At 45.0% G+C, this 15,322-nt stretch overlaps 1 protein-coding gene across 1 annotated transcript in view; it reads left to right on the forward strand.

Annotated features, from left to right (window-relative positions):
• Window positions 1-8,107: 8,107 nt before the first annotated feature.
• Window positions 8,108-15,322, forward strand: part of LOC306752408 (pleckstrin homology domain-containing family A member 5-like) — a gene marked incomplete at its 5' end in the record, with an annotated part of 163,583 nt that continues 156,368 nt past the window's right edge. Inside the window, 3 exons of the mRNA XM_079236159.1 lie at window positions 8,108-8,199; window positions 8,319-8,395; window positions 9,186-9,243. Coding sequence (XP_079092285.1) covers window positions 8,108-8,199; window positions 8,319-8,395; window positions 9,186-9,243 — 227 coding nt within the window. The remainder of the gene's footprint in view (window positions 8,200-8,318; window positions 8,396-9,185; window positions 9,244-15,322) is intronic.

The raw sequence follows: 15,322 nt of genomic DNA on the forward strand, positions 1-15,322 counted from the left end.
GAGAAAGCGGTTGTTAAAGCAAAGCAAACAGGATGTAATAATGCAGAGATGTAGAAAATGGACAGCCGGTAATAGACCTTCAGCCAACTATATAGTGAGTGAGTGCAGAGAAAGATGTAAAGTCAATGTTAGATTTCACACTGGATCAGATGAGTTATAGTATTGAATTATGTTATACAAATAAATGATTTTCTTTTTATGAACATGGTGTTGTTGGACTGGATAACAGTGGAGGAGTTTATTGAAATATCTGTCAGTCTAAGTAAAGCTGTAATTTGAAGAAGAGAAGGCTCTTCGTCTCTGGAGTAGAGTTCCTCTGACTGGAGGTTAGTAATTGAGGGCCGTCGGCCGACCAGCAACCAGATGAATCCCCAAAAGGAAAATAAACCACAGCCTAATATTTCACCCAAAAGAATGTTTACTCACCAAGTGGGAATAAACCGGGTCATGAATGAGCGATGATGGCATAAGCTGCGACGAGATGAGCCATAACAAGGAGCATGACATAATGTGAAGTTAAGAGAATCAACGATTTAACACGAATGAGGAGACGGGGAGAAAAGCGCTGCAGAACTAGGTTAGCACTGAGCAGAGCATCTAGGATGGTTTGAGTTCAGCAGCAATGGCTTGAGGACAGCGACGCCCTGCAGAGGACCACTGTAGAGGACCACAGTAGAGGACCACAGTAGAGGACCACAGTAGAGGACCACTGTAGAGGACCACAGTAGAGGACCACAGTAGAGGACCACAGTAGAGGACCACTGTAGAGGACCACTGTAGAGGACCACATAGAGGACCACAGTAGAGGACCACATAGAGGACCACTGTAGAGGACCACTGTAGAGGACCACTGTAGAGGACCACAGTAGAGGACCACATAGAGGACCACTGTAGAGGACCACTGTAGAGGACCACATAGAGGACCACTGTAGAGGACCACATAGAGGACCACTGTAGAGGACCACAGTAGAGGACCACATAGAGGACCACTGTAGAGGACCACATAGAGGACCACTGTAGAGGACCACTGTAGAGGACCACAGTAGAGGACCACATAGAGGACCACTGTAGAGGACCACATAGAGGACCACTGTAGAGGACCACATAGAGGACCACTGTAGAGGACCACAGTAGAGGACCACATAGAGGACCACTGTAGAGGACCACTGTAGAGGACCACATAGAGGACCACTGTAGAGGACCACATAGAGGATCACTGTAGAGGACCACAGTAGAGGACCACATAGAGGACCACATAGAGGATCACTGTAGAGGACCACAGTAGAGGACCACATAGAGGACCACATAGAGGACCACATAGAGGACCACTGTAGAGGACCACATAGAGGACCACATAGAGGATCACTGTAGAGGACCACAGTAGAGGACCACATAGAGGACCACATAGAGGATCACTGTAGAGGACCACAGTAGAGGACCACATAGAGGACCACATAGAGGACCACATAGAGGACCACTGTAGAGGACCACATAGAGGACCACATAGAGGACCACTGTAGAGGACCACTGTAGAGGACCACATAGAGGACCACTGTAGAGGACCACATAGAGGACCACTGTAGAGGACCACTGTAGAGGACCACATAGAGGACCACATAGAGGACCACTGTAGAGGACCACATAGAGGACCACATAGAGGACCACTGTAGAGGACCACTGTAGAGGACCACATAGAGGACCACTGTAGAGGACCACTGTAGAGGACCACATAGAGGACCACTGTAGAGGACCACTGTAGAGGACCACATAGAGGACCACTGTAGAGGACCACTGTAGAGGACCACATAGAGGACCACTGTAGAGGACCACATAGAGGACCACTGTAGAGGACCACTGTAGAGGACCACATAGAGGACCACTGTAGAGGCTCCATCCAGTCAGGCCTAGTGTCAACAGTAATCTGAGACTAGGAGGCCAGTGTGCTGGGATAACAGGCATGACATGATCTAGATGTGGCTCAGGAGTAAGTCCCCATTACCTGCCACTTTAAATGAGTCATACGTCGCTCATAAAACATTGAAGGGATTAAACCAAAAGAGGTCAGCAGAGACCTGAGAATTGGAAATGGATCTCACACCACTTCCATATACGATGTCATGACACCACTTATTAGAATACGATGATCATAAGCAATTACAGAAGCAATGCAAATGTAGCAGATAGCTTCTGACAAAGATATGAGACTACAAGAATATGAAGCACTCATAAAAATAGAATGGCTAATTGCCAGATTTGACGATTTTACACCACATACCCAATATGATTTTATTAGTGTTCTACTGTTTATTTATATTACTTTATTTACTTGTGAGCAATGCTGCTGTATCCTGTAATTTCCCCACTGCGGGACTAATAAAGGATTATCTTATTTTACCTGATTGATATGACACCACATATCAGAAGACAATCAAAATGGACAATTAGTAGAATATGATGAAAATTAAATAATTGCAGAATACATATAAGTAGGTAATAAAGTAATAAATAAAATAAATTAATACGTAGTCATAGTAGAATACCTGGATGTGAAGAACTAGCTCAGCTCTGATGAGTTATCTATGAATAACAGCTAAAAAGGAAACAGCTAAATATTCTGTGCATATTGATGTGATAATAGCAGATTATGATTCAGGCAACAAGATGAAAGCAGAAGCAGGAAGAAAAGCTCTACCGCCAGTATTAGCATGACTTACGAGGGATTAAAGAGGTATGCCTTAACAAAACATGTGTCTATGCTTACTGTAAAGAGGACCTCCATATGGAGCCGACCATGAGATGCTGCTGCTGCAACCAATGCAATACTACATGTCAGGATAAAGTTACCAGCGTGTGAGGTCGAGAGGACCATTACATTACATTAGCTGACACTTTTATCCAAAGAGACTGACAATAAGTGATTCAACCACGAGGACAAACTCAGAACAACAAGAATCAAGAAAGTACAATTTATTCAATAAAGTTAAACCACAAAATGCTATCAGTAAGATACATTTAAGTGCTACTAAAGTGCTTCTACGGTGCTACCTTCCTTATTCAAGGTGTAGTCTGAAAAGAAGTGTTTTAGTTCACGGTGGAAGATGTAGAGACTTCCTGCTGTCCTGATGTCACTGGGGAGCTCATTGCACCATTGAGGAGCCAGGACACAAACAGTCTGACTTTGTAGAGTGTTTAGCTTGCAGTGTGTAATATGTAAGCTTACAATAAGCCAAAATGCAATATACCCTTTATTTAAGTAAGACACACAATGAGATTAATCTATTTTTACAGTGAGATCTAGGGTCAAATAGCAGCATCCAACACAGGACAGTCGTGTGAGGACCCGTTAGACCATGATGCATTGATACTGACCCACTTACCAGAGGACTACGGATGGGAAGAATTGGTAGAAAGCAATGAATAGTAGTTATCTAGAAGAACGCGATAAATTACATATGAATGAATAAGAAGAAAACATCCACAGGACGCCAGGGTGTAAACTGGACTATTGGCCCATTCCCAACGGTGGCCAACTATCTAAATATATATATATATATATATATGTAGAAAGGGGAGAGAGAAGAGAAAGAGGGGATGACGCTCAGCCTGATTGGATTGGAACAGGGCTGCTGAGGCAAGACTCCGTCATGGTGCATCGGATGCCCGTCCTTCCATGTGAGCCATCTGCGCGCCCTAGTTTTTATTTCATTTGTTTTACACCCAAAAAGATTTGTGACTGCATGTGACACTATTACTGTGACAAATGTGACCACAGACACACAACCAAACAGATATGCAGACAAGCAAATGGAAAGGTCCTCAAAACCGCTTCTGTGGTAGTTCTGCTCCAGAGGTTACCTCCAGGACGACATGTTCTCCATGAGGACGGGGAATTATATATGATCAAAACCAGCCACACATTAAGGCCACTGGTATTGAGTACTTAGAACAACATTTTAGGCTGACTCAGTGGTAGAGTAGGGACGTCCTTCAATCAAAGGATCGGCGATTCGATCCCCGGCTCCGCTAGTCCATGTCGATGTGTCCCTGGGCAAGATACACAGTCTGCTGTTAGTTAGTCCTGATGGACAGGTGGTGCCTTCACGGTAGCTCCTCTCATCAGTGTATGAATGTTAGTTAGTCCTGATGGACAGGTGGTGCCTTCATGGTAGCTCCTCCCATCAGTGTATGAATGTTAGTTAGTCCTGATGGACAGGTGGTACCTTCATGGTTGCTCCTCCCGTCAGTGTATGAATGGGGGAATGATGACATGTAGTGTTGAAGAGCTTTGAGTGGTCTAAGACTAGAAAAGCACTATACAAGTCAATTTATAGTAGAATATAATTCTAATTATTATCAGAATTATATGATTGTGACCAGAACAACGTGACTGTAATGTTGAGGTCAGCTGACCAGAAACAGGTTATCTGAGAGGACGGTGAGGGTCACGTAACTGTGAATCAAGAACTCCACCACCAGCTTCATTCACATAGAATCTGAGCAAGGCACATTTATGGACTTTCACTGCCACCTGAACGGTGCGATGGTGACTTGTGTGGCAGCTAACTGTGATGCTGCATGAATCTTGAAGACGAATGCTCACATTTAGGAACGCTGACTTGAGAGTGAGCTGTTTGTGTTTGTGTTGCTGGTCCTAGACATGAGAGCTTCTGCGGTCAGATATCTGAAACGATGCAGATTATATCAAATCTGGAGTAGTAGAACCACTGACTGTGATATCCTTCAAAAGCCCACGGAAGAACTACAATCACAACCTCCAAGTCAAGAGAAGTACCATGGAAGAGAGTGGCTGTTATGCCAACTGAGCATGAGGTCAGCAATGAACAGGACCTGAGGTTTTAAGTTGTGAGGACATGAAGTTTTAGTAACACGATAACGCTAGATATTCTAATACCCTGAGGAAACGGGGAATAAACATGTCCTCAAACGAGCCTCATAGTACCCTTGTAGAGGAAGGCTAATTGAGGCCCACCTCTGTTACAAAACATACAGGAACAGTTCTCCCGTTGAACAGAGGGAACGCCAAGAGAATGAAAGAATGTCACAGTTTGGAAAGCTCTTGAATTATTGACATAGCCGCCTGACCATATGCCTCTGATGGAGAAGACAAGAGGAGCTAAACGCTGATTCATGTCGTCACCTTGATTGAAGAGCGGCTTGAAGTGGAATGAATGCCGCTGCCACGAGGAATGAATGAATGAATGCCGCTGCCACGAGGAATGAATGAATGAATGCCGCTGCCACGAGGATTGAATGAATGCCGCTGCCACGAGGAATGAATGAATGAATTCCGCTGCCACGAGGAATGAATGAATGAATGCCGCTGCCACGAAGAGAGCCGGTGAGGCAGAAGACTCCAGGTGTTGGGCCCTGAGGTGAGCCTGGATAGTTTGCAGGTTTAGCCGGACACCGCATGGTACGATCAGGTTGTTACCGGCACAGAGTGACTCGGAGAAACCGGTGATTCCCAGGCAGGGAAACGCAATGAAGAACATGTTTCACTTGTGCTGAGGAGCTGGATGTCGGCTTGCTCCTTCAAACTAGACTGGGAAAAGGTACTGTGGATGTTTGCCAATGGCATTGATCGGTAATGAAACACACAGACACCCGGCTGATGGAGAACACGGGTACAGCAACATGACCGTACTAAAGGTGGAGAGGCACCAAGAGGATAGCTAACGATGTCATTATCTCAATGTGCTGTTGGAAAGAAGAAAACAGCTGATATCATGATTGATGCCCGAGCAATGACAGCATGAAGTGATGAGTGACCATTCTGAGAAGTGATTTGTAGATGAGAAATAAACTACGGGTTGCAGGAGCAGCGGTGGATTGGCCATAGGGAGTACCGGGAGTTTTCCCAGTGGGCCGCAAATTTTATTTGTTGACATTTGTCACGTTAGTCCATCTTCTCTTAAAGTGGGCTACACACGTTCCGCATTCAGACACTGCAGCCTCTGCATGGGTTGTACCATGCGAGAAAGTTCTCCCCTCCCAAATAGAGTTGGTTCGGTCCGGAGCCCGTCTTTTCCCAAAAGTTTTCTCAGATAGGCTACCATAGCTGGGCCGGCCCGACCGCAACGATACGCGTCAGGGAGGATGGACGGGAGGAAGAGGGCGGGAGGGGCTGAACAAGCCAGGTTGAAAAAAAGAAAGGCGTTGGAGGAGGATGCTGCCAAATGTGCCAAGCTTACTGATTTATTTTCAAGAGGACAAACACAAGTGGCAATTGGTAAAGAGAGACAAAGGCCTAATGATTAGCAACGTAACTATTCGGCTAACGTTGTAGCCTTGATTAATATCGTTGTAGCGTTATCAACCTATTCCCAAGCAAAATATTAAATTGAATTAAAATATTAGCCTTTTTATATCACCCAAAATATGGCGATCCATAGACTTTGCAAATATTATGCAAATATTTATATATACTATTGATATTGATATTGAAGTATGCAGTAATATGACTATGAATTTAATACTCTCACAGTACAACCTCCTCACAGATGCTTATCCTGGCATTGGGTTAGCATATACGTTTATGTTGACTTTGTCCATCGCACAGGTTGCATGTGAGAGAAGCTTCTCAACCTTAAAATGTGTGAAGACTAGGCTACGAAGCTCATTGAGGCAGGACAACTTGGAATGCGTTCATGTTAATGTGCACAGAGAAGGAAATCCTCATGTCTATAAGCAACGACACAGTTATAGATGCAGTGGCTGAAACCAGTGCACTGCTTAGGCGGTTACGATGCTGTAGATGCTGTTGATGCTATTCACCATGTAAGTGTATACTGTACTGTGAGTTGAACTGTAAACATTAGTTCAATATGCCTCTTTGTTGAAGACTGGGATACGTTTCAAATGTTTTATTTATTTATTTCTGCTTTTGTTAATTTATCAACCTATGCTTGTGGAAGAGTGGAATATTTTTTGTTAACTTCTCATCTTAAGTGGATTATTATTGTTGTATTTAACCTTTACATTATTTGTTGGACCATGGTATTAATAAAAAAAGATAGTAAGAGCTGAACCGTTGCTTCATTTATCCAATTTCCACTACCATGGAAAAAGTGGGCTCGTCTTGAGCCTGAAATTCCCGGGCTGAAAATTGGCCCCACTCCGGCCCTGTGCAGGAGTGTGGTGCTCAGGCTTCCAACCAGAGGAAGTCCACAGACGACTCAAACGCCAAAGTAAGTGATTAAATTCATGTAAAAATATGTATATAAATGTGTGTATGTGTATGTGTATGTGTATAAATATACACACATATATATAAATATATATATATATAAATATATATATGTGTGTAAATATACACACATATATATAAATATAAATATACACACATATAAATATATATAAATATACACACATATATGAATATATATATATATATATATATATATATAAATATATATATATAAATATACACATATATATACATATACACACATATATATAAATATACACACATATATATACATATATATAAATATACATATATATGTATATATAAATATACATACATGTACATATAAATATACATACATATATATAAATATACATATATATATATATATGTGTGTAAATATACACACATATAAATATAAATATACACACATATATGAATATATATAAATATATATATATATAAATATACACATATATATACATATACACACATATATATAAATATAAATATACACACATATATATACATATATATATATAAATATACATATATATGTATATATATAAATATACATACATGTACATATAAATATACATATATATAAATATACATACATATATATAAATATACATACATATATATATGAATATACATATATATTTACAGTACACGTGTGAGGGCGCGTTTATTATAGTCACAAACCCATAACAACGTCAGCCTAAACAATAAACACCACCCCACTGCCTGCCCTCACGTGGCAGAAAATCATTACTTGTGTCTTTATCCTCGAAGCGCGCGCTCCTCTTTCGCGGGAGCGCGCAAGGGCTTGTACGTGCGCGCGCTTGGCCCGGCGCCGCGCCTCAGCCCTGCTGTAGTAACAGAGCAGCTCAGCTAGACATGGCGGCGGACCCTAAGCCGGACTGGCTCTGCTGCCTGCCCTCCTCCTGGACTTACGGGGTGACTCGGGACGGACGCATATTCTTCATCAAGTAAATATGACGCGCACGCGTGGATTATGGGCACGCGCTGCGTATGTCTGCGCCGCGTTGTCCTGTTGTCTGTCTGCGGGTTCTCTGTTCACCTTTCCCCCGTTTTCTTCCACCAACAGCGAGGAAGCGAAGAGCACAACCTGGCTGCATCCAGTCACCGGGGAGGCGGTGGTCACGGGCCACCGGAAGACTCCAGGTAAACAAGCGGCGATGCGTCCGCACGCGCACACGCAGCACGCGCACACGCGACACCTGGGAGAGGTTGGGGTTGTCCGCGCGTCACGGTGGGAGGAAGGGGCGATGAGGGGCGATGTGTTCTCTGCAGCAGAGCAACAGCTTCTCTCCCTCTCTCTCTCTCTCTCTCCCTCTCTCTCCCTCCCTCCCTCCCGCTCCCTCCCCCCTCGCGGACCGGTACCCCCTCCCCCCCACCTGGACTCTTTGCGACACACTTTTTAAAGTTCCGTCACGTAGGCGTGGACCGAGTTCAGAGCCGCTCCGCTGCAGTGGGTGACATGTTCCAGAGAGGCGCGCGCTGCACGCACACAACTCTGCGCGCACGGAGAGACGCGCGCTGCACACACACAGCTCTGCGCGCACGGAGAGACGCGCGCTGCACACACACAGCTCTGCGCACGGAGAGGCGCGCACTGCACACACACAGCTCTGCGCACGGAGAGGCGCGCTGCACACACACAGCTCTGCGCACGGAGAGGCGCGCACTGCACACACACAGCTCTGCGCACGGAGAGGCGCGCTGCAGACACACACTGCGTGGAGCAGCTCGCCCTGCAACATAAAGACGCATCTGGGGGTGTGGGGGGCGTCCCACAGCTGGAGGCTGAGGCACCACTGACACCATGAGGCAGGAGCTCTGCTTAAAGGGCACTAGACATGAGCTGTGTGTGCGTGTGCGTGTGCACGCGTGCGTGCGTGTCTGCACAGCTGCTTATGTTTCTGTCTTGTCTCCTCATCCCCTCCCCTCACAGATCTACCAACAGGATGGGAGGAAGGATACACATTCGAGGGAGCTCGCTGCTTCATCAAGTGAGTTAGAGTGTGTGGCGCTGGGAAAGAGGCTGCTGGAAGCAGAGATGCAGAGAGGCAGAGAGGCAGAGAGGCAGAGATGCAGAGAGGCAGAGAGGCAGAGAGGCAGAGATGCAGAGAGGCAGAGAGGCAGAGAGGCAGAGATGCAGAGATGCAGAGAGGCAGAGATGCAGAGATGCAGAGAGGCAGAGAGGCAGAGAGGCAGAGAGGCAGTCTGATGTCCTCACAGTGAGGCTCTGCTTTGTTTGGTCGGCAGTTACAGAGATTTCCCTCAGGGCTCATCAACGCACCCCTCTCTGCTGGAGGAATTCATTAATATCTCTGTTTGACTGTCTTGTCACACACACACACACACACACACACACACACACACACACACACACACACACACACACACACACACACACAATCAGGGTGAATGGATAGCTACATATCCTTGACTTTCTCTCCCTGCTGTTAAGGCTTACTCCTTCAATCATAATTGTCCTCTCGCCCTTCACCTCTCTCTCATCTGAACACACACACACACACACACACACACACACACACACACACACACACACACACACATTCCTATGGAGGGATTTGCTCAGGAACAAGTCATTGCTGTCAGTGGGACACAAGTCTGACAAGCGAGTGTGACTCAGAGGCTGCTGTGCTGAACAGGCTCTACTTGTTGGGGTTCGTGTGTGTGTGTGTGTGTGTGTGTGTGTGTGTGTGTGTGTGTTCTCTCAAGTGTTATTAGCTCCAACTCTGTATGCACAGTTGCGTACATGTATATTTTGTGGACCTGTTAGACAACAAAAATGCAACGCCCAGTCTGTCACACACCCATAGCTGACACACGCATACACACACATACACATGCACACACACACATGCACGCACACACATGCACGCACACACATGCACACACACACATGTACACACACACATACTCTCTGAGGTAGTGAGCAGGCACTTTCATTGGCTCTACCTACTTTCCCAGCTAGTTTTCCTGCTGTTGCTCGTGCATTCTGTGGCCATTTTGAGAGCAGCAGCTGACACATAGGGGAGCTAATATAGCTGCTCTATAAATAGCTCTGAACCGCTGCTCATTGGTATGTATGAATGCATGCAGAATGTGCACATGCACACCCAGCGTGCATGCATGCATGCAAAGGGACATGTCAATACATGAGAAGAGTTCCACATGTTAAGCGCTTGCATGCAAACACAGACAGTCACTTGAGTGAGAGGCAGTCAGCTGTGAAAGCAGCCGGACACTTTGAGGACACGTTGGGATCAGAACATGACCTGTTCAGAGGCGTTAGGGAGGCATGAGATGGTCTACAGCGGTTGGACTGACATGGCAGGAATAACATGGCAGCACTGCCCCCCCAGCCCTCAGTGCATGGCTTTGGCCCGGAGTTAAGTGCCATGCAACAGCAGTCATGGACCAGTACTCCTCTGCTGGAACAAAACCTCTGGCCTTATGGCGGTTTGATTAAACATAACTTTATTGAGGAGACGGTACCATGTGGGCGCTAAGTAACGTAAACATAGAAGCAATATTAGTTTTCACACAGGGCCACATAGCTGCATAATAATGCAGTCATAATCATCTTAGTATGTGTTCTTAACTGGTGCAGAGTCCCTCAACAAGTTTGCAATCAATGAAATTACCGAAACTTCATCAAATGCAGTGAACCTGGGGCTCCAGACCTGACTGTACTTGTACTGCCAGCTTTCAGAACCAAAACTGCAACCTGCAGGTATAGTTTAGCTTTATTTCATGCAGTAGTGAATGTTTGTTTCCAGGATAAAGCAACTCTCTCTCTCTTCACACTGATCCAGGCCCAAAGCTTCATGCAACAACCCAATCTGGACTCGTTACGATGCCGCGACCAATTAAGTCCTGTAGCAGAAATGCAAATGCTCCACAAGCAGACATTGCTTCTTTTTAAGGGTGACGTTCCAGAATGAAGGTTTGGCAGCGCTGCTGTCGAGTGAACGTAAAGGTTTCTCTGACCAAATTGATGGACTATCAGCAATGTTCCAGAAAAATACCACAAGCCTCCTCTTGAGGGGTTTGGTGGATCACACATGTGTTCTTATTCTCTGGACATTGTCAGACCAGAGGACTTGTGATTGGGGGTGAAACTGGTCAGCATGTATCATTGGTGACAGATGTTGGTAACAGAGTCTGCATTCAGAGACAATGAGGACAGCATTGATAGACGACGCTGGTGTGTCTCTGGCTGACTCGATCTAGACTGCAGGCTAAGGATGCATGCTGCCACATTCTCAGTCTGGAATACAATAAGCAGCATTTGACTGTGAACAATTGGTTCCAGTCTCATATTCCCTGAACAACATTGCATCCTCATCACTTCTTCAAATCCTTCAAATTCCTCCCAAATTCCTTCCCAATCACTTTTCTATCAGCTCATTATTGCAATCCTGGCCCGCTGCCTCCTCTACATCCTTGGTGTTGAAGGACACTGCTGCCATCTGAATGGCCGTTGGTGGGGGTCACTCCCCAGGCTCAGCCCTTTAGGATGGGGTCCCTCCCCAGACTCAGCCCTTCAGGGTGGGGGTCACTCCCCAGGCTCAGCTCTTCAGGGTGGGGTCACTCCCCAGGCTCAGCCCTTCAGGGTGGGGGTCACTCCCCAGGCTCAGCTCTTCAGGGTGGGGTCACTCCCCAGGCTCAGCCCTTCAGGGTGGGGGTCACTCCCCAGGCTCAGCTCTTCAGGGTGGGGTCACTCCCCAGGCTCAGCCCTTCAGGGTGGGGGTCACTCCCCAGGCTCAGCTCTTCAGGGTGGGGTCACTCCCCAGGCTCAGCCCTTCAGGGTGGGGATCAAACTGCCCATGTCTTTGTTTGATCTCCAAGCATCCCTTTTCACTATCTTCATACCTTTGGTTGCATTGTACAGCCTTTAGATTCCTCCTAACGTTAGTTGCTGACATGTTGGTTTGCTGTAATGAAGCTCACTCTGGAGTCAATCAGATCAAATGTCATCACTTGGCAACACTTTGCACTAAGCATTTGGTTTGAAACCACACTGATTCAACATTGACGCAATCCTGAGTTCAGAGCGTGTAAAGCTCCAGTGGAATATGAGGAAGAGACACTACTGGCTGTGGGTTTTGCTTTGTGACGACTGCCTCTTCAGCCCAAACCACTGCTGCTCAGGGAGAACTGAAACGGGGACGGCTGGGACACATTTCCAGTTGGGTGGTTGCACGTTTCTCAGTGTTGAGATCTCCTGCAATGTCTTCCAAATGCCTTTCAAAATATCTTCCTGTGATTAGCAAGACTTTAAAGCCCGACCAAGGTGTGAAGCTCTGTTCCTGCAGTCACCCATAGCACGTTAAAGAAGTGTTGCCTTGGTATGAAACATGGCAGCTTCTTGTTCGTCATTTTAGAATATTGTTAACTTTCAGCCTGTCTCTCAGTGACATGAAAACCTGTTCACAGTGTGTTAGCTGCCTGGTTGTCCCGCTGCCTGCAGGAAAACATGAAGTAACTCATGTCAGCCCTCTTTTTGGGGGGACATTTGGGCTTCACTGCTCAATGCTGCATTCAACAAAAGAGTGGCAGTCGTTGTGAGACACATATCAATCTATAGAAACACCCTCCTAAATGTAGCCACTTTAAGCCTTGATATCTTATTAATGGCACAGTAGTTACTAACCTTTTGAAACGGAGGCTCTTTAGCTCCATGTACAGGCTGGTGGCTCAGTCACAGTCATGTTTACATCCAAAGCTTCTATTCAGGTTTTACAATAAAGCTTCAACGTTCCCTCTAAAAAAAGGAAAAATGATCACAAGCAAAATCCTTCATTTGAGTAATCGACCAAGTGTTTTTTAATAAGTTCCACGTTCTTTAACAGATATAACTTATCAGTGTGTGCCTCCTCTTATGTGCTGGAGAGTAAACAGGGTTCTGACCGCAGGAAAAAATAGTCTTAGAAAGGTTAAACGCCAACACACATGATTTGAATAAGAATAATTCATTCCCAGGGCTTAAACTCAATGAAAATAAATGTTTGAATTTGAATGTTGATGTAGAAATGTCAACGTTATAAATACATCTTTAAGTATTCTTTACAGCTCTAGTCACTCCATGTATTAGCAAGGCATCCCATGTCTTTTTCATTTTCAGAGTGATTGGGCTACTCAGAAAAGACAGTTTTTATGAAGTGTCACTGTACAGCTGGTACAGCGTTTATGAAAGATAAAGGTTTTATGTCTGTTCACACAGGAAAGATATTCATTCATATGAATAAATATAAGAGAGTACATAGTAGAGTAGGCATATTAGAACCACGTTGATGGGACATTCGGGCCTTAATGTGGTCAAAGCTGTTGAAACAACAAATGCTCAAATGCATGGCTCTTCAATGAGCCGGTGGGGCCATATGGCTTTGAAAGATTGCACATTGTCTCTTTGATTTCCATGTAGTCGGGTTATTGTGGAACATCTATGAGCTGCTAGAGGAACTGCAGCTTCCACATTGGTTTCATGACTCAGCTGTTGTGGTTGCTTCTAGGGGCTGTGAACATCAGCTCCAGAACTAAAAGATGCTTCAAAATATGGAACTGATGACCATGTGACTCTCACTTCCACTTTGTCTTAACCAAAGAGCTACTTTTGTGCCGTAATAAGCATAATGTACTCTCACTTTGGGTTGTTTATGCTGCTTTGAATTGGTTCGATATTTCACCTCAGAAGGACTTAGTGGAAATGTTTGTTAAACAGTGATTTAACGTGTAACGGAGTCAACTTCCATATATGTGTACACACACACACACATGGCCAATAAAGCTGAGTCTGATTTGAAAGGTTATACTTCTGCATGTCAGGATGTCGGCTCAGTTCAACCGTGACGTGTGCAGTGCTGCAGCGTGATAGTGAGCTGGAGAACATAAGGTATGTTATGGATGTGTGGTGTTGGATTCAATACAGTGAATTTGGGGAACTGGCTGGATAAAAACATGGCTGTTCCGGAGCTTTAGAATGTGTTCCGTCCTTTAATTGGTCTCCCGCCTGTATAAAGTCTACCAGAGCGTTGAATTCCTTGTTGAGTCCTCTGTGTCTTTCTCTGCATTATTGCCCCAGTGGGAGCCACCAGTAGGACTCTGCTGTCTTCCCATTACACTCTCACATTTCAGAGTATATTTTGGTTCAATGAAAGCACATGACAATTCAATCTCAAGGCAGTTTGTATGATCCCTATAACACAGATGTGGTCTATCTGTTGCAAATAGTGACTTCACTGCTACTACGTGTTTGTATTTCTTTCTCACGGCTTTGAATCAAATCAGAAGATGCAGAAAAAACATTTTTTAACAGATTCTACGAAGGACAGATTGAACATTGAGACACTGGTCTCAAGGTTAGGGTTAGGTTAACCTAACCCAACACCTGTGAGCTTGTTTGTGATGGTGAGACAACTTATGAATTGATGTTGCAAAACTTACATTTTTGGTTGAATGCACAGAGTGTGAATATTCAAGCAAATATTGTTAATTTTCAGTTTATTGTATTGTTGTCTTGGTCCCCGATGAGAAGACCTTGAGGTTGTCATTGAACCATCATATGGAACGGATGCTAGAGATGTTAAACACTTTGCATTTTAATCACTGGATAACTTCATCATTGTGTGACTTCACAGTTTGTTGTGTGAGATTCAACAATACTGTGAATTGAGTATATGACATCCATGGGTCCAGAAATGATGTGAGGCGTCCATATATTGTTCAGGCACTCATTAAAGGTTAAGCTGCAGGAATCTGTCCAGAAACGCTGCGTTTCCCAGTTTAATTACAACTTAATTACAACTTGGATGTTGAGGTGAAGGTACCAGGTCCTCTCTCTCTCTCCCTAAAGCCTTTACCAGCTCTGTGTGTGTGTGTGTGTGTGTGTGTGTGTGTGTGTGTGTGTGTGTGTGTGTGTGTGTGTGCGTGCGTGCGTGCGTGCGTGCGTGCGTGTGCGCGGGAGAACGGACGACAGCAGACACTCATTCAGTCTGACTAGCTTTTCACTGCAGACATGAAGGCCAGACAGCAGAACTCAGAGGGTTTTATTCTCTG

Source organism: Taurulus bubalis, assembly GCF_910589615.1.
Source record: "Taurulus bubalis genome assembly, chromosome: 20".
Taxonomy (NCBI): domain Eukaryota; kingdom Metazoa; phylum Chordata; class Actinopteri; order Perciformes; family Cottidae; genus Taurulus; species Taurulus bubalis.